Source organism: Periplaneta americana, chromosome 14 (assembly GCF_040183065.1).
Source record: "Periplaneta americana isolate PAMFEO1 chromosome 14, P.americana_PAMFEO1_priV1, whole genome shotgun sequence".
NCBI classification, from domain to species: domain Eukaryota; kingdom Metazoa; phylum Arthropoda; class Insecta; order Blattodea; family Blattidae; genus Periplaneta; species Periplaneta americana.
Window position 1 is genome coordinate 146163564 of NC_091130.1, and position 26909 is coordinate 146190472.

Genomic DNA, 26909 nt, shown 5'->3' on the forward strand with positions numbered 1-26909 from the left:
TAAGAACTCGGTAATACCATTATTGAGTTCTTAGCATATGGTTATCCTCACATACCAAGTTTCATATCACTGAACCGTATTCTTCAAAAGTTAATTTAGGTGGTGCGGGACTTTTAACTAACCCTGTTTAATAATGTTTGATATAACTTTTTAGTAACTGAAATAAATTCCGTTACGTAGATTTTCAGGCAGTTGTTTCCTTCAAGTTTGGTGGTCTGTCGGCCGATATTAATTGGTTAAAATTTAAAAGTCAGAATTTTCGGTCTTGATTGTTTGAGTTAAGCTTATTTACTAAAATAGTTACAGCACATACAGTAAATATAAATATTTTAATGTTGGTCTACTCGTCTCAATCTGAGCTACAAGTTCATTTAACGCTCCCAAGGATCTTGTTATGACGAAGGTCTGCTATTGGGTTGTCTTATAACTTCGCTCCTTCGTTACGTTTCAACCACTAATAACGCCTGAGAACACTGCACACCCCCAGCACAGCTACGACAGAGAAGTTGCCGAACAACCTGGGAGTACGATATGGAATTTATTTACAAATTTGAATTTTCAGAATTTAAACTACCGACAACTTGTGTCACTGCTGCCAACATAGTTATAAAATCACTACCAGTTGTAGTATTTCTCAATACCGAATTCAAAACGAGGTTTTCAAAAGAAAATTCAACCTGCAAACTGGAAAATCATCATAATCCACTAGCTTATACGGTAATGGGGGGAAAAATAGTAAGGTTTCACCTTTAGGGTATGAAGTAAGCTGATCCGGACTATATTACATTACGTCCATTTTCGGCTTTCCCCTTCAAAATTTTCTACAGTTCTGTCAGTGGAGCATCGAAAGTCGCAGCGAGACAAGTGGTCAACAGGCTTGGGGCTCACATATTTAGTTTTTCTTAGCCCTGATCTCCCTTGCAAGGATGTGTTTTCGTGTACCTTTTAAAGTTTCCTCTCCCATTTTCTCTCTCCATTCATTCATTCATTCATTCATTCATTCATTCATTTTGCAACAGTACTACAATTTTGGCAAAGTAGGTTCTAACTATGCTTGCAGAATGCATTGATTGCTCGGCTCAGAAATTTAGAACAATTTCAATTTTCAGAATTTAAACTACCGACAACTTGTGTCACTGCTGCCAACATAACAGTTATAAAATCGCTACCAGTTGTGTTTCTCAGTATCGAAATTCGAAACGAGGTTTGCAAAAGAAAATTCAACCTGCGAACTAGAAAATCACCATAATCCACTAGCTTATACAGTAATGGGGGAAAAATGATAAGGTTTCACCCTTAGGGTATTAAATAAGCTGATTCGCACTATATTAGATTACATCCATTTTCGGCTTTCCCCTTCAAAATTTTCTAGAGTTCTGTCAGTAAAGCATCGAAAGTCGGAGCGAGACAAGTGGTCTAGAGGCTTGGAGCTCACATACTTAGTTTTTCTTAGCCCCGATCTCCCTTGCAAGGACGTGTTTTCGCGTATCTTTTAAAGTTTCCCTTCCCATTTTCTCTCATTCATTCATTCATTCATTCATTCATTCATTCATTCATTCATTCATTCATTCATTTTACAACAGTACTATGATTTTGGGAAAGTAGGTTCTAACTATGCTTACAGAATCCATTGACTGCAATCTCACAATAACCTAGGAGAAAGAAATGTGGGAAGAGATTTTGAACGACAACACAATTTTCTAAGACAGATTTGATTTTATGATTTAATTTTTAGAAGAATTTAATAGCGTGCTACAGTATGCAGCGCACATAGAAGAATCTCAGGTGGTAAACATTCAATAGGCATTTATAATAATACTAAATATACAGTGGCATAATATTGTGTTCTTAATTTCAAGGTGAAGAATGGAGAGACGCAAGAAAACAACAAGACACGGACTATCATTTGATACCAAAAATTCGGTGCCAAGTTGTATTTTCTAATAGTGTGCGACCCGATTACAGGCAGCTTCCCAGGTAAGTCAATTTCTGGTACAGCTGGTGCCAGCGTTTTTGGCGTGTGTCCTAGATATATAGCGCCCAGTTTGTGACCATGTTGCTACTGCAGCTGAGAATGGTACCACTTCCTATATACGTCACATCAGCCATTTGCCAAACACAGTTGTCAGACTGTCTGTGGCAAATGTAAAACACTCTCACTTAACGTTCCCATTACTTACTTCACACGCCAAAAACGGTGACGCGGACTGTAAATGAAGTTGAATTTGTTTTATGACGATATATTTAGCGCATTTCAGGAACTAACAAAGGGGATTATGTCCAAACCTTCTCTCAAATTGCGTTCATTGTAGATTTCCATTGCAGATAAACAAATAGAAAGAATTAGCTGCTAACACTACCTACAATGTTGCGAAATTAGAACTTGAATGAAAGGTTATCGAAAAATCGAGTATCCACCTAGTTTTGAGTGGATGGTGTTCAATTATTTGCGCTTCAGCTTTCGAAGCGGTTACCATACTGGCCTCTGGATCCTAAGGCCATGGGTTCAAACCCGGCTGAGGAAAGTGGATTGTTTTTCTTTTCGCATGATTGCCAGATTTACTATACTATGGGTAAATCGTAAAACAGCGAATGCCAGTGGGCGAAGTTATCCCCACCCTCGCCGCTCGACACCTCGCTTGCCTGCTCTCTCTCTCTACTGTCTCCCTCTACTATCTGCCCCGCTTCGGTGGATCACTGCCAACCGCCTCGCACGTATTTCGTATTTTACAACACAACACAATACAGCCAAATTGGTGTGCATTAGACAACAATCACATACGTACTAAGACATATCCAACGACACACATTGCATTTCTACAATACGTTACGGCAGTTCCTTTGAACATAAATAGATTCATTTTCCCTTCTACCACCAACTCGCCTCGGTAGCCGAGAGGTCTAAAGCGTGACCAAAAAGCGTGCGTGCGTTTCGTTAGGAAGATCACCGGATCGAATACTACCCTCTGATAAGTCATAAGAAAAAAAAAAGAGAGAGATATGAAGCAAAGAAGAGAGAAGGAGAGATTGGAGAGGGATACAGGACGAAGTTCCGCTTTTGCTTCGTCGATGCCGTATTCACTCTTTTTGTTCCAATTTCCTCCACTAGATGTCATCCCACCCTAAACCCCTATTTCCACTCTTTCCGGCTAGAGTGTGTGGTGAGCTTCTAGGGAAAAAGTGGAAAGGGGTCTTGGGCGGAGCTTAGCTTTCGCTGTTTTACGACTTGCCCTATACTTTGATTAAAATTACTTTATGATTGCCAGCTGATACACCCTTGGACTAATGTTGCCGTACATTTGTACTTTTCCGGTACTTGATGCAAACGCGCGATCTATCGGTGTGTTTCGAAGTTAAACGCCATGCCGAGAGAACAAAGTTATGAACACTGGTAATAAAATAATAAAACAATAATAGCAACGAAACAAATAGATTTAACATTGAATGATATTACAACAGCACCAATAATAACTATATAACCAAGACAGAACAAACTGGTTTATGTTAGCAGAAAATTGGTAAGCACAAGTCACACAGCAGATGAAGTGAAAATGCGAACAAATGTAGATTTGACCACAAAATCGGCAACAAAAGTACTACGTCACAACTTAGAATGGATAGGGATTTCTTGTTTCCATAGCAACCGTGGTAACTTTCTGTGAACGTACTTCCGGTTTGGTCACAAAGTAATTTTAATCGAAGTGTAATTTTCTCTGCTTATCCTTCAGTATAGTCTTTCTTCTCAAATGTTACAGATTATTGTTACTGTTAGCTTAGGAACTCCGCGAGAGTTAAATGAGGTTAATCCAGGCCATAATTTGATCTAGTTTTAAAATAGAGGATTCTAACTGGTGAAACTGTGTGTGTCATGTGTAAAATTATTAATATTGTACAGTTCATGGTAGCACATTTGTAGTTTTGTCCACCGAGTTAGCTCTGTAGTAGCGTGTTGCTTCCAGACTAGCCGGCCGAGGTTCTATTCCCGGCGTGGTCACAAGTTCTACTCACTAGCTTGTGGCTTAAATCCCAAATCTCTCCGCAGTGCATATGAAGACAAGGCATATGTCACTGTTGATAATGATTCGTCCGTCGGACGGGGACGTTAAGCCTGGCGGCATCCTTGTCGATATTCGACAGGAGTAGGCTACGTGCCGGCACCGGGTTTCCCCTTCTCCTTCCTCATCTCCATCATCACCGTCCTTCGCAAGTCTTTCGTGGCTCCGACTTAAAGAATGTAGAACTTTGTCTTTACTCTTTCGAATTCTGCACACTTCAACACCAAATTACCTTTCGTCTCGTTTCTCTTATCTATACTCTAACCACGACGTAAATACCAGATCACTTATCTGTGGCGCAATAAGTATGCCTCTTCATAGAACATCTCGTTATTCATCATCTTTTACAATATCCACCTCGCATCAATGGAATTCCCTGTCACAAAGTAATAGGGGCTGCAAGACAATAAACACTTTTAAATACAGCTTAAAAGATAACCTTCTTAGCATTTCACTCCAATCATACTGACTTAAACTATCACTGACTACATTGTTACTCCTTCCTTCAGACATGCATCCTGATAGTTCTGTATTTTGAAAATTGTCTCATAATAATTTCTTTCTATTATCTAACATTATTTGAAATATATTAACATTCTATGTATTTTAGCTTAATTCTGCTACATAGTTTGTATTTCAGTGTTTAATTAATAGTTCATAGTATTTTGTTGTTTAATTCGTAAATAACTCTTGTATACATATAACTCTCACCTAAATCAAATTGTTGAATTCTAGCCGCGAAACCAGGTGGCCTGGGTTCGATTCCCGGTTGGGGCAAGTTACCTGGATAAGGTTTTTTTCCGGGGTTTTCCCTCAACCCAATATGAGCAAATGCTGGGTAACTTTCGGTGTTGGACCCCGGACACATTTCACCGGCATTATCACCTTCATCTCATTCAGACGCTAAATAACCTAAGCTGTTAATAAAGCGTCGTAAAATAACTACTAAATACTTTTTACTGGTTGAGTGGAAGAGAAGGCCTTACGGCCTTAACTCTGCCAGCTAAAATAAATCATTATTATTAGACTATTATTATTATTATTATTATTATTATTATTATTATTATTATTATCATCATCATCATCATCATCATCATCATCATCATCACCATCCTCAACCTCAACCATTCCATACACTACACTTACACGAACACTTGCACATACATTGACTCTAGTACACGACGTAACTCTTCACAGATAAGCATCATGCACAGCGTGGCCCGCCGAAGTGGTATGCAACTTCAAAAATGAGCCACAGTCCTGCCATCTATCCACAGTATGCAGAACTCGAATCACGCAAGTGAAGTGGGTAGGCATTCGCTGTACACACAGTTCGTCTGCACAAATCGAAGAATTTTTTTTTTTTCGAATGCTTTCTTTAAGTTCCTTTATTTTTGTGTTCCCAGAAATAAACGCCACATGGTGTTAGATCAGGAGAACAAACAGGTCATAACCTTCTGCTAATAATCCTACAGCCAAATATACGAATGTTATCAATGTGATAAACCGCATGAGGTGGACAGTGAAAAGAAACGGATCTATGAACCAACAATCCCGTTCTATAAAGATAAATATAGCCTGTCCCACATTGATGTAATAGGTCTGATGGTGGGAGCACGAGGTACCATACCCTCCTTCTTTGCCAACAGAAATGTAAAAACCTGGGGCTAACACACAGCATTGTGAAGGAAATAGCCATTAGTGCCCTCAAAGGATCAGTTAAGATATTGAGAAATCATTTGTATGGGAGTGATAATGGAAATTTCAAGTTATCTTAACCGATGGCTGTTGATTGGTTTAGATATCAATGCCAATAAATCCGTACTATTATTTTTCTCGCGGTACCTATATGGCATTCAAATCATTCTAACCTATCTGATGTTATTTCTTCCCCCTTTCTTAACTGTAAATGAGCACAAACGCTACTTATGTGTAAATTTGTCTGACATTTTGTATATTCGATTCCCTAACCGTTTCAATTGTATATAATTTTTGACCTTTTAGGTGTGTTTCCAAATTATGTGTAATACGCTTTGTCAAATCTGGCAACCTTTTCATAAGGGAAGCTAAATTTATTATTATTATATAGTTCGTAAGTTTTAATCTGGTGAAACGCCTTGAGTTTGTAGAAGCACGCAGTGATAGTAGTGAGGGACTTGCTGTTATTCGACAGACAGAAACACCTAGAATGTTTTCTGGGGCTCATTGTAATTACAAATAGTTATTATGTTGATACTTCGAATGAGTTACATAAGCTTACATACTTGTTTTTATTCTTTACAGACACAAAATGAATGTTTCAGTTTCGAGCTTAAAACTAAATTTATCAGACCGTAAAATTGGAATGGTCCTAGATTTTCTGGATAATTTACCATTACCATCACCCAACACGCTACGTGTGTCCGAATTGGATTCTGTCCTTGAAAGAGAGGTTGCTGAAGATACAAATATGGCAAATCTTTTATCCAAAGACAAGATCCTGCCGGAATTCAACAGTAGTCAACTGCTTAAAGTCAAGAGAGTTGTTGTGATGGCTGAGATGGCGCGACAGAACAAGAAACCCGGGAATTTTGACAAGGCGGCAGCGAAGATGGCAATGCTGGAAGTAGACAAGTAAGTGCAATTTCTCAAAGATACAGGGTGATTCGAAATAATGAGACATTTCAGAGGCGTTCAAATCAGCAGAAGCGTTTCAACCATGTAATTGGTGTTGTATTTTTATAAACATTATAGTCATTTAACATCGATTATTGATCCTAGTCTTGAAAAATACATTACAGAAACCTCAGTATACGCACTGAAATCATGTGATGCTGTTTGAATACACATTACTAATACCTCTGAAAATGTCTGATTAAAAAAACTGAGAGAATAATTGTGAATGAAATCTTCCTTCTTATTTACAACTTCATCTTAATATTTATTTTATGCAATCCTAGTATTAAAACACGCTTGCTATGACGCTATAAATCATGAACAATTGACCTAAATCTGTACTGGTGCCAGAAAGTTTACCGAGCAACTAGTATTTCATGATGTCATCACCGCCTTCACAACACAATTTTGTAAAACTTACATGTAAGAGAAAGCTTCAAAACAACAACAAAATAACATTGTCTTAGAAACGTTTACTTAGCAATTATACAATATATTACATCATATCCAGTACTCATGTCTCTACTATGTCATAACATTACATTTTGTAAATTTATAATAGCCTTTTTTGCACATTTTAATGCTAGAATAGCATAAAACGTTGTATGCAACACGTGTATAATCTTCATTATAAACAGTCGTGAAAATTACCAAGATTATACACTAGTTACTGTACATAAATTACTATTCTAATTAAATATAATATTCTTCTGTTTTAATGCTATTTCCTTTTGTTATTCAATGTTTCAAAGGACATTATTTGGTATCTCCTTTGAGAATTAATATTAGAACAGAAAAATTCGCTCCGGCGCCGGGGAACGAACCCGGGTCTTGGTTCTATGTACCAAGCGCTCTCACATTGAGCTACGCTGAAGTACAATCCAGAGCACCGGATCGACTGGGAGTCAGGCCAAAAAGGGAAAAAGCACTGGAGGAGAGGGGTTCGATCCTGTGCTGTGGATTGGACTTCGGCGTAGCTCAGTGGTTAGAGCGCTTGGTACGTAGAACCAAGGACCTGGGTTCGATCCCCGGCGCCGGAGCGAATTTTTCTTCTCTAATATTAATTGTTACCATAACAGACGTATTCTGTAGAAACAAAGAAATACTAATGTTTACGTAGAATCTCCTTTAATAGTTTAAATATTTATAATTAAGGTATTGGTCTATATAAAGAACAAGTAATTCTGCATTTAACAAATAATTTTATCAAGATATAGACAAGATCCGACTTATTTTTCCGTAATATTTCATTTTAGAAGTTTCATCTCATCGGATCATAGCGACGAAGAGACAGAACTTTGGGCCCGTACAGTTGATCTTCCTGGATTTGATGATAACGTGTCACCTCGGAATGTTATCACTATGCTACTGAGGCTGGTTATAGGTGAGGTAAGATATTTCGTATTTTATTTTTTTGGTGAGTGGTATACAATATTTCCTTGTCCTTATTGGTACATGTAGCTAACTTAACCGGTGACAATAATGCTACATGTAACCAACTTAACCAGTGACAATAATGTTGCATGTATCTAATTTAACCAGTGAAAATAATGCTACATGAAACTAACTTCACCGGTAAAAATAATGCTACATGTAACCAAACTAACCGATGACAATTTTGACGTGACCACATCGACTGATGACGAAATGTACTATGACAGATTTCCTTAGACTTGTCTATTGCTCTTCTATGGTTTAGCCTACATTACTGTTCTTTCGGTGGACAAAGAATAGGTAAATCTGTTCAAGAATTATACCGTTCTAAATTTCCGAGGAAACTCTGTGGATACATTATATTCTCAGGCAATTAACATAGTATTATATAAACAATTCTTGATCTATACCTGTTGATTCTGTTCACACAGGTAGTCGTGCAGCTTGCTCGATCCAACAACAGGGTAGACAAGCCCTACTTAATGCTGCAAGTCAGCAAGATCTGTTGGGACACTGCAGTCATGGAGTACGGACCAGCTGTGCAAGCCAGTATTGGAGGGATTCATCTAATAGACAAGATCCACACAGGATGCTCTGGAGAGTACTTGGAATTAATATCCACCGATAGTGCAACAGATATGATAACTCTGCTGTATAGGAAGGTGAGTGTCGAGATGATTTCTAGGATAGATATTAAACCTGTACAAAAGAAATAACACCCTAGGCTGAAGAAGTAAACCAAGGACTTGAACTGGATGCTTTGTCACTATCTTTTTTACTTATTTAATATAAGAAATATATTGACAGTTTTGTGACGTTGCAAGATACATATTTTGATATTTTTACTAAAATACATGTCATTAATATCTTCAGTGGTAAGAAGTGGTTTTTGAAATCTTTTGGCATATACTACAATTGTGTCAAGTCATGTTTTGTAAGATGATGAAAAGTCAATTTTAAAATTGGACATTGAACAGATCTGAAAAAAGTGTGTGCGCGTGCGTGCGTGCGCTTTTAAGCAACTCTGATAATGGAAAAGTGGTTAAGCTGGATCAGGTTACGTTGCTTATTCGTCCTTGGATCATATACAAGTCAAAACAAATATATAGGTAATATATTGTGATGTTTTGTTCAGTGATCTCAGGATTGATTCCGCTCAGAAACTACAGCGTGTTCATAACGCATGCGTCCGCTTCATTTGTAATGTTCGATACTATGATCATATCTCACCTTCTTTCGAGAAGTTATCACGGCTTAGGTTACATGAGAGGAGAAATCTGCACTCACTTTCTCTTATATCAAATTATGCACACTTCATCCCCCTATTATTTATTCGCTCGTTTTCATACTCTCTCTCGCTATCATAATACTAATACTCGATCACAACGCGATAACACGCTAGAAATTCCACTTCACTCATCATATCTGTATTCCTCATCTTTCACTGTTGCTACCTCTCGTCATTGAACTCTCTGCCGCCTGAAGTCAAGGGCTGCCGAATATTGAAATCTTTCAAATCCAAGTTAGAAAATTATCTTATGACGAGTTGCCAAACTAACTTACTATTATGACAAGTGTTGTATTGGATGTTACCACGTATTCACATTTTTTTATATTCTAGTGATATTTAACTTATTTTATATTTTTGTTTTCATATTTTCCGATAATGATATATCTCTAATGTGATAAGTTGAGCTATATATAATCATAATTTTCCTTACTGTATGTTGACCTGCTGTTCACATTTTATTAGGCCTATGCTTTTTTCTTTCTTTCTGTATGTTATATATTATGTCTGATTTCTACTTACTTGTTGTTTACGTTTTATTATTATTATTATCTTATTCAGTTTTGTGTGTAAAATTGTAGTGTACTTTGTAAATTTTTAGTGTTTTTTTGTAACGCAGTTTTACTCCTGGTTGAGTGTTAGAGAAGGCCGTATGGCCTTAACTCTGCCAGGTTAAATATATTATTATTATTATTATTATTATTATTATTATATATAGACACACAAGATGCAATCAATATATTTCCGAACTGCACTTGTATTTATTGTACCGTTAAACATACATGCTCCTGTCACTGAAGATCATTGCTTCCATGCCTGTTGAGTCAGTCTATCAAACAGCGTCAAATTGTCTTCAAGAACTGAGCTTCTACACGTGATTTTGTGCAAACATGTCAAGGACCTATTGCGATTTTTCCTGGAATATCTCCATATACGCCTTATATCTAGTCTTCTTCTCTGCCTTTCAAGTGAAGCTTTTAGTATAGATTCCAGGCGTTTTCCTGATTCTAGACAACTGTTTGTTGCCTACATTCAGGGCAGTCCGGACACTTTATTGAGTGTCCTTTGTATATATACACAAAAAATACAGAAACAGACACATAGATTTATGCAACAGTTGCTATACAATATTCTAATAGTACATTATGCAACGAGCCTATAATGGTAGTAATTAAGACGCGAGTATGTTTGTTTATGAAACGAGCGCAAGCGAGTTTCATAATTTTCATACCAGCGTCTTAATTACCATTATAGTCAAGTTTCATACGACTTTTTATGCTCGACCATATTGATTTTTTCCGGCAATTGGTGAAATGAATTTGCGGGAATGTGCTTTGTGAAAGGCTGGAAGATGACGGTGAATTGATGTTAATTTGTGTGTTGTTTTTTTCGACTGAGTTTAATATGTCTAATCTCGCGTTAGTTGTCTTTCGGTTGCATATCCGAGAATAATCGATACTTGCGCTTTCATATTGTTACAATGGTATTTTCTGATTGGTGGAACACCTGAACTTTAATGAATAGGTGTACTTTAATGAGGTCCATTAAAGGGCTACTACCAGGTGTATAATTACTACATTTCGGCATGGTCGAGCATAAACAAATAAAAGTTACATTAATTAGCAAAATAATTAGTTATTTCATGTACACATACACTTCAATAACATCTAATTATGCAAGAATTCATCTAAAAAATAAAAGGTGCTTACCAGTAGCAGCAGCAACGATGATGATGATGATGACAATAATAATAATAATAATAATAATAATAATAATAATAATAATAATAATAATAATAATAATAATAATTGTGTTCTGTTTTATGATATTAGGTTAGAGCAAACTGTCCAGACTTCAAGTCCCATTTTCATAGTGTGGAACAATCGCTGGTTTTGGATTTCACAACATTGTCGGTAGTGTTTCACAGAGAGGCTTTTTCAACACTGAACAAATATCTACAATACCTCTTACAAAAGTAAGTAAACCAGTCATTTTTTCATAAAATTTTACCTTACCATATTAGCGGGCCATGAAGAAGATATTGTACAGTAGTGGACCGACCCTTGTAGCTGATTTCAGAGCCTTGTTCACTCCAGAGCACGATAGACTGGTAACTAAGACTTTCGTGGTTCGAATCCTGCCTGGGAAGGAAACTTTTTTTTTTTTCTTATTCAAATTTATTCCCAATACTTTTCGATTGCAGTGATATTTTACTACTTAATTAACTTATTATTCCCAGAACATGAATTTCACCAGCAATCGAAAAATATTGGGAATAAATTTGAATAAGGAACAGAAAAAAGTTTCCTTCCTAGGCAGGATTCGAACCACGAAAGTCTTAGTTACCAGTCTATCGTGCTCTGGAGTGAACAAGGCTCTGAAATCAGCTACAAGGATCGGTCCGGTTTTTTTGCCACTACTGTACATATTTTCTAAGCCTATACGGAAAATTCTGTACACATGTCAGTTTATCAAGATGCCTTCCTCCTAGGCAACTCAAAGAAACATGTTGTTCTAAAAATTATAGTTCACTACAATTTTAGAATTTTAGCTTTGAAGAAATTTATCCCTAAGAAAGTCAATACTTTTTTTTCTGACATAATTTTCAAGTTATGCTTTTTCGATATTTTTATAATTCGTACAGAACATCTTGGAGATCAAGACGCACATATTGATAGTCTGCTAAGAGTAATGTATTTAGAGGCATGTTGTTTGTTTATAAATGTGTTTGCAGACATTCTATGTTTCTAAAACACCACTTCATTTATTTACAGGATACAAACTAGAGAAACGCACATACGACCGCTTGTTCCTGGTTCTCCAACTGTAATGACGTGGCTGTCTTCAGGCGAACCTGACCCACCAATACCTCCAGGAGCCACCAAATTCAGTTACTCGACAAGGCTCGGAGAGGTTAAAGTGAAACTGTGTGACACAGATATGGACTTCCTTGAGATTAAGGTTGGTTTTCTAGACTAATTGATTTCATCTGATCCCTAAAACGAATGTTCATACTTCATGTACGGAATAATATTGGAAATTTCTGCAGTACCCAAATATACTGGGTGTTCATTTCAAAGTGTGTCATGACGTCACTGTTGATGAGTCAGGGATTTGAAGCGAGTTTCAGCTTTTATGTCAGAGAAAATGCCTATTATTTAAGGCGTTCAATCTGAACTTGAGAACGTGTACGGTATAACTTGAACGTCGTAGCAACAGATGGCGGTCTGTACGGTCTGTGTGCTACCATAACCTCTTTCGAACTGTGTTTTGCGCGGGCAAGTTGTACGCAGGGTATTTGTTATCATCGTTTGAGTACGGCAACATTCCACAACACAAATCAAATGCTCCGTGTCCATGTTGACCGTCGAAATTAATGTCAACAAATACGTAAGTAATCGTCTTAACCCTCTCCCCATATCTAGACAGTAAGAAAAAAACTCACCTCAGTACATGTTTCGAAATAGTTCACATTCCTGCCACTACCGGCGTCACCGTACGTATCGGTACGTATTCTTCAGAATGAACGCCGTACTTTCTAGGCAACTTCTCTGGCACAGGTAATGCACCTCTGCGGAAGTGTAGGAAGATTGAATTCTCTAGGCTCATCGACTAGCCACATGACGGCATACAGCGAGCCATGACACACTTTGAACTGAACACCCAGTATATATATATTAGCTTATTATAATGTTGATGTTCCTTAGCTTATAATACCTACATGTTTCAGGTTGCTGGTTTGGAGAGTGATTGCCTTTTCAAAGCAAATGAAAGAATGGTTTTGAGGATATATTTGACAACACTGAACGTGGATGACCTCTCAGACATGACGCTGTATCCCAAGGTATAGTATTTTTATTTCTCTTCTGCACTCTATTAGTAATTTGAACTTAAACTTTATATACTGATATAGTTTTAGTTGTTTAAAAGTGTCCAAGTGCTGTAGTTCTCTTTCGCCTTCGGACTTTTGGTTAGGGCCTATATGCTCTTACTTAATAATTAATACTAATACAACTTAGAATTTATATTATACACTACAGGGTTAGTTAAAAGTCCCGCACCGCCTAAATAACTTTTGAAGCATACGGTTCAGTGACATGAAACTTTGTATGTGGGGATAACCATATACTAAGAACTCAATAATGGTCTTACCGAGTTTTTTCTACTTCCGGTTTAACCGGAAGTAACTCCAACTCTCTTATTTTAAATGGAACATCCAATATATTATTTTATTTTTGAATAGTACTCATTAAGAGCTTTTCAAAAATTACCCACACTTGATACTTCTGTACAAATTAGTGTTACTAAATCAAGAAAACAGAAAAGTGTATCGAATATTAAATTAATAAAATACTCCTTCCTTAACAAAAACAGAACAAAGCTAGCTCACCTTCTAAATTATGTGTTTAAATTGGTAGCCCTCAGCCGCTTTACAATGTGTCACTCGATTATAGAAACCATTTAAGGAATGATTTAACCAGGCTTTAGGAATATCTTGCACCACTTCCAGTTTTATTTATTATTTTATTTATTATTTTAATTTTATTATTTTTATTTATTTATTTTGTCATTAGTTTATTTTTTGCAACCCTGATAGCTTTTTCATTTTTCAGTTACAGTGCTGCACAATATTTGTGATCCAGTAAAGAATGGCATAGCTAGTAGTAGATTAGATTAGATTAGATTTAACAGGGGTGTTCCTTCCGGCCCAAGCACTGCGACCTATAAGATCTATTGCGCATCCCCGTCTTTCATCCCTTTCAGTCCAAAAGTTTCAAGTTCTTGATGAACTGTATCAAACTTTGGACTGGGACCTTTGAGATCTCTTCAAGTTTTGGAAAGTGATTCCCAAAAAAGAGAGATCTTTGTTGCGCAAGCGCATTACAAACGCACAGCAGATGAGTTACTGACTCATCCCCTTGTGAACATCTTATACACAGTGGGTCAGTAATAAGTCCCATCCTGTGTAAGTTTTTCTTCAGGGCACAGTGTCCTGTAAGAAATCCTGTTGCCCAAGAGAGCTGCTTTTTGCTAAGTCTCAGCAGCTCATTCGATTTTGTCCTTGCAAGACCTTTGATAAGGGCCTTGCTGTGATTTAGCTAGTAGTATGCATGTGCATTTCGCCATTTTCTTTTCAAGACATTCTACATAAATAAATAGTAGCAGAGAATTCATCGAATTCCATAATTGCATGAAACGTTTATGCTGTTCATGATTGTTATTGTGAGATGGTTGAGATTGTAATGAATGTTTAGAATTTAAAAAAGAAATTCTGATATTTATTTTAATTTCTGCACTTACACTCCCCGCATTTAAATTTAACAACACGAAATTTTCTCGTTACCTATTCGTAATCACTTCTTCATTCCATGAGGCCAGGTCTGCAGACAACAATGCAATTGATAGTCGAAACGATTCACACATCAATATGACGCCAATGAGTTGTTCCAAATTGTAATGAATAGTATGTCATTCCAGAGAATTAAATTCATATGGAGATTAATACAACATTTAAGTACTTTAGAATTGGAGTGTATTAGATTAAATACTGCGTGTTCAGTTCAAAGTGTGTCATGGCTCGCTGTATGTCGTCATGTGGCTAGCCGATGAGCCTAGAGAATTCAGTCTTCCTAAACTTCCGCAGAGGCGTATTACCTATGTGCCAGAGAAGTTGCCTCGCAAGTATGGCGTTCATTCTGAAGAGTACTTACCGATACGTACGGTAACGCCTGTTATGGCAGGAATGTGAACTGTTTGGAAATACGTACTGAGATGAGTTTTTTCTTACTGTCGGGATATGGGGAGAGGGTTAAGACGATTACTTACGTATTTGTCGACATTAACTTCGACGGTCAACATGGACACGGAGCATTTGAGTTGTACTGTGGAATGTTGCCGTACGCAACCGATGATAACAAATACCCTGCATACGACTTGCCCGCGCAAAACACAGTTCGAAAGAGGTTATGGTAGCACACAGACCGTACAGACCGCCATCTGTTGCTACGACGTTCAAGTTATACCGTACACGTTCTGAAGTTCAGATTGAACGCCTTGATTAATAGGCAACTTCTCTGACATAAAAGCTGAAATTCGCTTCAAATCGCTGACTCACAACAGTGACGTCATGACACACTTTGAAATGAACACCCAGTATTTCTGTCTTTATACTCCCAGAATTTATTAATCGTCCCTGTTTGTGTTCGAATAATAATGCATTCATTGTCCTGTTTTGACTGCCTCCGTGGGCTGTTGGTCAGCATGCTGGCTTCCAGATCAGGAGGTCCCGGGTTCGATTCCCGGGCTCGACGCTCGGTGAATTTTTCTTGAAGAAGAAGAATTCCCTGGGTGTCTAGAGTCTGGAAATTTGTATGATTGTGAGTGTGCCGGGTTAATATTATAAAAATACATCAGGACTGTCGCTGGGCAGCAACCTGAACACACGTCATATTGTTGACAAGTAACTTCGTCTAATAGATGCTATAGAGTTACCAAAAAAAATGTGATGTTACATTCATTTGTTCCCTTTTTGTTTCGTCACGGCTGGCTGGATAGGAAACTATTTTTTAACTCGTCATAATTTCAGTCAGTCACGTCATAATTAATGACGTCACCGTATTAACAGAAAATGTGACCACATTTCTCAAATGGCAAGCCGATATTAATTAAATATGAACCTTTAGAGTCGGTGAGATTACAGACGAGAGTTTCGTGGATCTGACGGATGTGTAAGCGTCAGTGAAGCTGAAATAGGAACTTTATTATTATATACGAACTATATTTCAAGGTTCTGAGCCTGCCTTCGTCAGAAGAAAATGGAAAATATTGTGAGAAACTTGGCTCACAGTCATTGGATACAAATTCATTTCTACAAGATAATGGAGTACGAAGTACAAACTCGATGCCACATATGGTACTTTTGTCAAGTATTTTATTTTGTTGAAAACTAATCACATAATTGGTGTTGGGAATGGTGTTCTGATTTGAATGTTAAATCTTAATAGAGAAGATGCTTCTAACTTTTAAAATACACTGAAATGTTTAGAGAACACGTATTTAGCTATGTTAACAGCATTATACTATAAATATAATAAACAAAATTCAAGATTTAGTACTTTATTCCTGGATTTTGTTATTGTGTGGTATGATTACTTGTCTTTAATATTTCATGTTGCTTGTTTTAAAATTAATCTCACTATGTTTGACGTTTCACACTATACTAACCAAATTTACCTGTTTTAATCTATGCTGAAAAAAATATGTTTGACATACGTACAATTCTGATCGCTGTGTTTCCCATTCTAATGATTATGTCAGAACAACATTGAGAAACAACTTGAGTTATAGGCCTAAATATACTCTTCACAACTCAGGCAACTACTGGGTGTTCAGTTCAAAATGTGTCTTGGCTCGCTGTATGCCTTCATGTGGCTAGCTGATGAGCCTAGAGAATTCAATCTTCCTACACTTCCGCAGCTCAGGTGTATAATCTAAGAGGCAGAGAAGTTGGCTAGCAAGTACGGCGTTCATTCTAAAGAGTACGTGCCGATACGTACGGTAACGCCAGTAGTGGCAGGAATGTGAACTGTTTGGAAATACGTACTGTCGGGATATGGGGAGAGGGTTAAGACGATTACTTACGTATTTGTTTACATTAACTTCGACGGTCAACATGGACACGGAGCATTTGATTTGTGTTGTGGAATGTTACCGTACGCAACCGATGATAACAAATACCCTGCGTACGACTTGCCCGCGCAAAACACAGTTCGAAAGAGGTTATGGTAGCACACAGACCGTACAGACCTCCATCTGTTGCTACGACGTTCATGTTATACCGTACACGTTCTAAAGTTCAGATTGAAGAACGCCTTAAATAATAGGCAACTTCTCTAACATTTAAGCTGAAATTCGCTTCAAATCGGTGACCCAACAACAGTGACGTCATGACACACTTTGAAATGAACACCCAGTAGAAAGTAAAAATCGTGAAATTTTTAAAGAATCCAATATCAAATGGAATGTATTATGATCTTCAATTCACCATCTAATTATCTTAAAGCCATTTTGAATTTTTCGTACACTACTTTTAACACTTGAATATAAATAATTGATTAACTGGCGAACTTACTCGTGTTGATTATGTAAGAATGTGCGGCTTACAGCTGTTTCGGTGCTACTTGACACCATCATCAGAGCCTTCTGGGTCTTGGCGTCATTTCGACATCTCTGCCTGTTGTGTGGGTGCTTTCGTGTGATGAAGAGTTGAGTCAAATAGTGTGTGTGTTCTGAAATTGATCTGTGTGTTGAGAATTTGATTAGGGTGTGTTTTGGTGTGCCTGTAACAGCTGTAAGCCGCACATGCTTACATAATTAACACGAGTAAGTTCGCCAGTTAATCAATTATTTATCTTACAGCTTTGAAAGGCCGAGAGAAAAAGTTCAGGACTGAATCAACAGAATTTCTCCCTGATTAACTATTAAGTCATGCAAATCTAGTCTTTCAGGTGAAGCTCCCTGTAAAGCAGATTTGAATAATTTCAAGGGAAAAATTGTTCCGGGGCCGGGTATCGATCCCAGGACCTCTGGTTGAATGTACCAGCGCTCTGCCAACTGAGCTACCCGGAAACTCCACCCGACACCGTCTCAACTTTTCCCTTTATATCCACACAACTCGCGTGGGCTGACGAAACGCCAGAGACCCACATGGAGTGCACACAATCTCTGTGTGACTTGGAATTGTGGTTTTCTGTTAACGTACACAGTAACGTATATATTATGCAAATCTAGTCTTTCAGGTGAAGCTCCCTGTAAAGCAGATACCCGGCCCCGGAACAATTTTTCCCTTGAAATTATTCAAATCTGCTTTACAGGGAGCTTCACCTGAAATACTAGATTTGCATAATATATACGTTACTGTGTACGTTAACAGAAAACCACAATTCCAAGTCACACAGAGATTGTGTGCACTCGATGTGGGTCTCTGGCGTTTCGTCAGCCCACGCGAGTTGTGTTGATATAAAGGGAAAAGTTGAGACGGTGTCGGGTGGAGTTCCCGGGTAGCTCAGTTGGTAAGAGCGCTGGTACGTTCAACCAGAGGTCCCGGGTTCGATACCCGGCCCCGGAACAATTTTTCCCTTGAAATTATTTAACTATTAAGTCATTTAAATTGTACTAGGATTCAACAGATGACGAGAAAGATACCAAAACTAATCAATCGGATACAATAATATGATTATTTAAAATGTTAACACAGTGAAGTCGTTATTTATTAATTTAAATAACTTAACGGTTAATCAGTGACTATATAAGAGTTAAAAGAGTGTATATAAGAACGAAGAAAAAATTCTCCATATTGATACCATCTACTCAACAGATGAATAAAATTGTTTATGCTTGTAAATTGAATTACTCTATTTATTATGTATTATAATGGATGAACGAGGCGAAAGTTCACCGTTCGACCGATGGTTTAGCAATCTTTGCATTATAGGTGTAGCCCAGCGTATAGGGAATTATAAGTATGGACACTTCGCGTCGGTCCCTTTGATGTAGCATGAATGATTTCATTGACCTTCAAACCAGCTTGAGCGTGAGATTCTGCTTTTTCCCTAGCGTTGGCGCTAACATCACACCCGCTAGCAGTTGACTCAGCGGAAATATAACAGACATACAATTAATATATCTAAGTACCTACATTATGTACTCATATAAAATAAATTGGATCGATGAAATAATAAATCCGTCATTAACCGTAATGTCTAGATGCTAGAGTTCCTTTATAATGAGAGTTGAGACATTGACCCCATCAACAATTAAAATATGTAATTTGATAGCTCTGACAATGGAAAAACAAAACTCCTATGAGAAGTTAAACCATACGCTTATATATTGTATAAAAATATTAAACGAATTTGATACATAATTTTTTATTGTATTACTTACTTACATTAAATGAAATGAATGTGAAAATAAAGATAATTTTTTTTTTAATTCTTCAACAAAATAATGACAAATTACTTAACAAAAGTTGAGTATTTTTGAGGTATGGAAAATCGAACTTCTGTAACTCACACAAGTTTTTCAATTACAGATATTGACGATTGAGGAAGATAAAGTTTTTGATTTCAAGTATGTCCGGCACAGTCCAAAACTCTATACCCAATCTGACATCGGATCCAACAAAGACGATGTAAAATCAGATGGCAGTCTTCGTCTACACATTGGAAGAGTCCATGTTGTGTTATTGTACAAACTTTTAGTAGATCTTCAAGTAAGTATGCAAAATGGGACGGGTACCTAGATTAGGCTATTATAATGTTATTTATTTTAAATTTATTCATTGTACGCAACGAATGCAAGAACAATTATAGTGCACAAGTAGAGAAAAATAAAGTAAAAAACCAAATAAGTAATGGTATCTAACTTTCTTTGGAATTCATTCTCATAGCAGCGCTTGTTGTGTGGCACATAGTTTCATTCTGATTCTATTTCAGCTTTCATTAGTATCCTTTGGAAAGTACGATATGCGCCAAAACAACCTGTACTGAAATTCTCGCATGGATACTGCGCATGTCCGTATCGTATCCATGGTGAAGTTTGTTTATCTGAACTCATTGTTGTATTGTTGATACATAATACGAGTATAGTGAAGATTTGCTAAAATGGTTCTCGCAACTGAGGAAAAAGTGTTTATTGTAGAGTATTATTTCCGTTCATATGGGCTAAAACACACAAATGGCCCTACTTTGAAACAAGTTTCAGATGAGTTTCGCCATAAGTTTCACAAAGCTCCGCCGAGTAATGCGGTTTTGTTACAGTTAAGTATCAAATATGTGTAGATTTATTACAGTCAAATTACTTATCAATAGTACACACGTTGAACCATTATAATACTACATGAAATGGTATATAAAACATTTTGACAAACGTTTTCGCCATGACCTTGGCATCCTCAGGTCATATTAAAAGAGAACACAATAACACATAATGAACACTTAAAAATATTCAGGTTAAAACAATCGTTAAAAGTTTAAAAACTGGTGTGGTAGGCAGTTAGAACATATGCCATTAATAGTTATTTATGGTACTTGTGAGGTAAGTGCATCTTTATCGCACGAGTGGAAAGATTTAAGCACGAGGCGTCAGCCGAGTGCTTAAATTACACGAGTGCAATAAAGATCACGCTCACAAGTACCATACGTAATTTTATCCATGACCATAACGAAAAATTCTGTTTTATAAAAGAAAATATGTTGAAAATAAGTCCTCATGTAATCACATACCATGGCATGGATTTTTAGAATCAATACGTGTACTAGGTAGGTCATGATGTGGGAGGCCATGATTAGTAAAGAATGGTATCTAAGGCGTTGGATAAATAACAAATTATAATTAATTATATAATTTTAATATATATTTTTTCACTTTAAACGTGTATTTTCGTCTTTTTGAAGTTTCAGGGATTATTTAGAAGTCTTCACGGGACTATTGTGATTAAAATAATTTCACATTTTACTTCAGTAAACTTAAAAGGAATATTAAAACTTAATTAACTATCGTGCTGTTTAGCTCAGTTGGCTAACGCATCTTGTTTTAAAATCCTATAAACCCAACTTCGCAGGTTCAAGTCTCCTCGCATCCCAAAAGGTAAATTATTACAAAATTTTAAAAACATGCATATTAGATATGGATGTAATGTACAAATTACGACGTAGCAGATAGAGAAAAGAGAAGGAGATTGAGTGTATGTATATTTAAGAAATGGTAATAAAGAAGTAGAGGTAGTGACATCTAGTAACTACTGTAATATATTAACTTCTTGAGTAATAGTTCAATGGAAAAGTATACGTGTGTACCCAGGTACTAGGAAAATACTAATGAACTGAGAGATAAAGTTCAAACTGTGAGGTAAAGTCTTTATCTCACTAGTGAAATAAAGTAACGTTGAATAAAAGCCTACTTTACAAATGCAAAAGTATTTAGTAAAGGCATGTTTTTCGTTATGGTCATGGATAAAAAATATTACATGTAGCATGAAAATAACACCATGAAGAACATAGAATAGGCAATTACAATGTACTAATTGATAAGTGTACAAAGAAGTGGAGTAAAAGTATAACAATCTTCAAATACAGACAGATACAGTTCCCAAAATTACGAAACATGCTACAGAATGTAGATCGCTCGTGCTTTTGTTTTATGGGCGTATGAAATTAAAGCCAAAATAGATGAGGAGAGGTTGACCTGATTCCAATGAAGCAGCAACACGACTCCATTTCTTTGTACACTTCTCAATTAGTACAGTGTTAAATGCCTATTCTATGTTCTTCATGGTGTTAATTTCATGCTACATGTAAAAATTTTTAATGACATATGTTCAAACTGCCTATCACACCAGTTTTTAAACTTATAACGATTGTTTTAACCTGAATGTTTTTAAGTGTTCATTATGTGTTATTGTGTTCTCTTTTAATATGACCTGAAGATGCCATGGTTATGGCGAAAACGTTTGTCAAAACCTTTTATATACCATTTCATGTAGTATTATAATGGTTCAACGTGTGTACTATTGATTTGTAATTTGACTGTAATAAACCTACACATATTTGATACTTATATTATACTTATCGGACCCAACATGCCTTTAAAATTTGTTACAGTTGTTAAGTTCCTCCGTAGACTACAGGAAGCGTCCTCATTCAAAGAAAAGGCTGCACAGGTCGGCCTGTTACTGTGACAAATAATGATAATCATGGACGGCTCCTGATCCAGGTGTTACAGTCTCCGAAAAGAAGGATCTGCGAAGACTTTGTCGTGCACGGAACATCGTACATCATACTCAATGATTCCAGCAAGATGAAGTCACGTGCCACACTGCCAGAAACTCACTCAGTTTTCCTCGGGAACATTTTGGTCAACGCATATTTTTCTGTGGAACAGATTTTCCGTAGTTATCGCATTCACCTGACCTTACAGCACCCGATACGTATGTTTGGGGTATGTTGAAGGAATCAATTTTTTCGACAGATCCCGTCGACAACAATATTGTGGAATTGCGGGGAAAAAATCGTGGTCAATGTAGAGTATCCACCGCCCACTTAACGAATATTTCACACTTTTATCACTGCCAATGCTGCGCTATAAACCAATTTTCGGCAAACTAATGTAAAAGACTGCCTACAGATATTTGGAAAGTTTCGGAGGAAATACACAAATTCAATCTTCTAACACGATTTTTTTGTTTTTATGAATTCTTTAATTGCTGGGAGACATCGTCAGATATAGACCACTCTTACATTAAACCTGGAGTAATTTAAGCTTATTAATCAGATATGATTCTACTTACTGTTTTTTTATATGCTCACCTGTATGTAATTTCTATTTTATACGTATTTCATTGTTATTTTCAATCCAAAGATCATTAAGAACGCTGAATATTACTTAATATCTCCTATCTTTCTTGAAATAGTGTTTATATGCCATGTTAAATTTCATTTGTTTTCATCAGTTAACAATGATGCACATTGGGAGAAACATATAAGAAATTATTTTCCTACACAATCCACGCTATATTCACGTTGTTTTGAAATGATTAATCGAAGATGATTTGCTTATTGTTTATTACACGTACATTAATTGTATGTAATTCTATTCCATACGTTTTTTTTCTATCCCAAAATCATTAAGAATGGTGAATAATATTAATGCTTGTTTCCTGTATTTCTTAAAATATGTGGCATGTTAGTTTTTATTTGTCGTTATTTACATAAAAATGATGCGCCAAAAAATAATAATAATTTTGTACTCACTTCACATCCCTATATTCACATTTGTTTTTCAGTGATTTATTAAAGAATGTACCGGTATTTAAAAGACTAATAATTTAGAAACATGTTACATAAATCATCCTTGTGCCAAAAGAGAATGCTCCCTGGACCAAATTATATTAAAGAATGTACCGGTATTTAAAAGACTAATTTAGAAACATGTTGCATAAATCATCCTTGTGCCAAAAGAGAATGCTCCCTGGACCAAATTATATGAAAGAATGTACCGGTATTTATAAAAGACTAGAAACATGTTACATAAATCATCCTTGTGCCAAAAGAAAATGCTCCCTGGACCAAATTATATGAAAGAATGTACCGGTATTTATAAAAGACTAGAAACATGTTACATAAATAATCCTTGTGCCAAAAGATAATGCTCCCTGGACCAAATTATATGAAAGAATGTACCGGTATTTATAAAAGACTAGAAACGTGTTACATAAATCATCCTTGTGCCAAAAGAGAATGCTCCATGGATCAAATTGTTGTATTTTGCAGTGGTCATCAGTACTCGCTGAAATGGGTAATAATATAATATAATATAATTATGTTGTACGTAGCAAGATCGATTATTCAATTGATAGGACATTTTATGAGGTTGTCATGACTGAGATATCTATTGTCAATTGCTTTTGTCAGAAGGCCTTGACTGACGGGTATATAAGAACCGGCGCTCTTAGCGATGGAGGTGCCTAAGGTTTTTCCGTGGTTTTCCTAAGGCGCTAAGACAAATGTCGGGGTGAGCCCTAAAAGAAATGGGCCACGGACCTGCACTCATATCCCCATTAATCTCCCTATTTACTTTAAATTAATTAACTAATAACATCTCTCCCCCCTCTTCGTAATTGAGCCATCATATAGCCAAATGGCTTGTCTCAAAATTGAGACGATTCAACAAGGCTCATGACAACAATCACCTCCTACATAATAGCCAAATTGGCTAGTCTCTTATACATGAGACAACCCATCTCGCCTAAGGTATTCCGTGGTTTTCCTCAGGCGTAAGACAAATGTCGGGATGAGCCCTATAAGAAATGGGCCACGGACCTATATGCCCTTCCCCCATATATATTCTCCCCTTATTACAAACGATGTATGCCCTAGTTCAGATACTATAAATAGTCTATTAAATATACGAGGTCACTCAATTAGTCGCAAATTGAAAGGACAGGGACCTCTCAAATTGCAGATTTAGATTTCACGGCGCTTCTTCCGACGGCCTTCACATGCTTTGTCATCAAACAACAGATGACGGCGTCTTGCCATCCTAACGGCAAACACCAGCCAACTCCTCCTCGCCCCGTTCCGTGATCACTTGATCAATCTCAGTCCCCCTCGCGTATGTGGTACCTAAGAGGTTACGTCCAATTTCGGCTTCCCCTTCAAAATTTTCTAGAGCTCCTTCAGAGGAGCAGCGTAACCCGGAGTGAGACTAGTGGCCAACAGGCTTGGAGCTCACATATTTAGTTTTGTACAGCTCCCAACCCCTTGCAAGGACGCGTTTTGCATACCTTTTAAATTTTCCTCCCAATTCTCCTTCGATTTTTCGATTTTCGAGCGATGGAGGTCGGGGTTGGGACGGCCCACAAGCAACAAGTTATACTAAATATGTTTAGGATTAGTGTAAAACTGGCCTATATCTCCTATAGTGGGAGAGACATAAGTAACATTCACCAAAATCGTAGTTTTTTCGCCACTTGCAACAACCTACATTTTGAAAACATGTTTCAAAATCTACGCGAACGTTATGAGTATTGTTTGAAACATAATGCAAAGCATTTTGAACATTTTTTTTTTTACAGAAAATGTTAGAGAAAAGTGAGCCATCTTCATATCTTCATGTTTATTATATATAATAGAAGTATAAATTTTCAGTTCAATAAGCATTTTTAGTACTGTTAGTTTTGGCGCATACTTAGTATTGTTGAAACTAAGGAATGATTTGAAATGCATTATTCTATGAACCAAAATTTTAGTGAAATGGGCTTAGACATTTCAGACCTCATGAGAGTATTAAATGTTTTTTTTTTTTTTTTTTTTTTTTTTTTTTTGACAAACTGTTAAATTAAACCTCTTCCCATCTCATCTGCAGTTGTATATTTTGTGGTTAATGTGTCCGTTCTTCATAGCATTTCATGGAACCTTTCATCCACCCTGGGGTGCCAGCGCACGTTGTGCATGCAGCAGAAAGATCAGTGGAGCAGCAGATCGTGCAGCTGAGAGGCTGGAGTACTCGTCTGCACCTCTCGTTGGATCTTCATGCTCCGACTCTTCTTCTTCCTCAGAAATCAGCCTCGCCTAACCTCATTATAATAAATATGGGTAAGTTTTCATGCATTATAATTGTCTACATCAGATACATAGCATTCATGTAAACTGTGGGAACTCCAATTCCTTACCTTCACGTAACAGAAGGTATGTATATACAGGGTGATTCAGAATACAATACACAAACTGGAAGAGGTAGTTACAAAGACGGACAATGTCAGATGATGATGATAAAGAAGAGGAACCAGGAATAGTTTTAAAAGACGAGACTAAGTCGAGTTTTTTCAGTTTTCGAGTTTCTGTAATACACATGTATCGCATGTTATTTTTTGGCCGATCCTAATAAAAAATAAATTATTATTAATCATTTTTAATTTAAATAAATACAGTGAAACTTACCTTAACGGATACTTCCCAATAACGGATTCCTCTCAATAGCGGACATTTTAAAATACCCCTGGAAAATAACATTGGCTCTTATGATAAAATTCTTCCAAATAGCGGACATTCTCAATACCGGACGCGGACATTGAAATGTATCTCCCAACAACAATTAAAACTTCCAAATAACGGACAGCGTGAAAGAAAAAAAAGAAAAAGACTGTTGAAAATTAAACGGAATTCTTTGCAACAATCATTATCGTGCATTTGAACGTTCTTGTACTTTATTGAAGGTAAGCAGCACAGTTGTTAGTTGTGATACTGACAAGTACGTGAGCAGTCCGTACTTTCTTAGTTTGTCAAGTTGAGTGTTCGGAAGTACAGTCACATTAAAAATGTCACTAAAAGAGAAAGTGGATATTGTAAAGCATAGCGAGGAGAAATTAAGTGTTCGTGAGCTGGCCACAAAGTTTAATGTGGGAAAAAATTAGGTTAGTGAAATTTGGAAAGACAAGGATGTTATTTTAAAGTCAACAATTATTCTAGATTTCTTTGTGTAAGGTGAAGTGGTACAGTGACTGATGTTCATTTCATTTACAAAACATTTACTGGTACGATTTATCTCTGGATGAATACTGTAAACAATCTCACTGTCTACTGTACTGTACTGTAAAATATAGTGTTGAATATGTATGAGAAATTTTAATGTACAGTATACATACTAACGATTTTCTAAATAGCGGACACTTCTCAATAACGGACATTTACTTTTTCCCCGGCGGTGTCCGCTTTTGGGAAGTTTCACTGTAGTTTGTTTTTGCGTGTGTGATCGCCGTTTGTTATTTGTCGATGGGTGTCATTCATTTATTACTATTCGTATTTGTCGATAAGTGTTATTCATTTGTTATTTACTTGCCGCACGTGTATTGTAAGTTTAACTTGCAATGCCTGCCAAGAACGTCGGTAAGGTTGTTAAAAAATACGATCGGCCAAAAT

The 26909-nt window shown here is 36.7% G+C and overlaps 1 protein-coding gene across 1 annotated transcript in view; it reads left to right on the forward strand.

The window, feature by feature from the left end:
• LOC138713806 (intermembrane lipid transfer protein VPS13A-like) overlaps nt 1-26909 on the forward strand; it is a 239265-nt gene that overhangs the window by 87908 nt on the left and 124448 nt on the right. Inside the window, exons 15-23 of the mRNA XM_069846241.1 lie at nt 1860-1977; nt 6339-6668; nt 7967-8099; nt 8576-8806; nt 11265-11407; nt 12207-12393; nt 13163-13276; nt 19526-19705; nt 25394-25586. Coding sequence (XP_069702342.1) covers nt 1860-1977; nt 6339-6668; nt 7967-8099; nt 8576-8806; nt 11265-11407; nt 12207-12393; nt 13163-13276; nt 19526-19705; nt 25394-25586 — 1629 coding nt within the window. The remainder of the gene's footprint in view (nt 1-1859; nt 1978-6338; nt 6669-7966; nt 8100-8575; nt 8807-11264; nt 11408-12206; nt 12394-13162; nt 13277-19525; nt 19706-25393; nt 25587-26909) is intronic.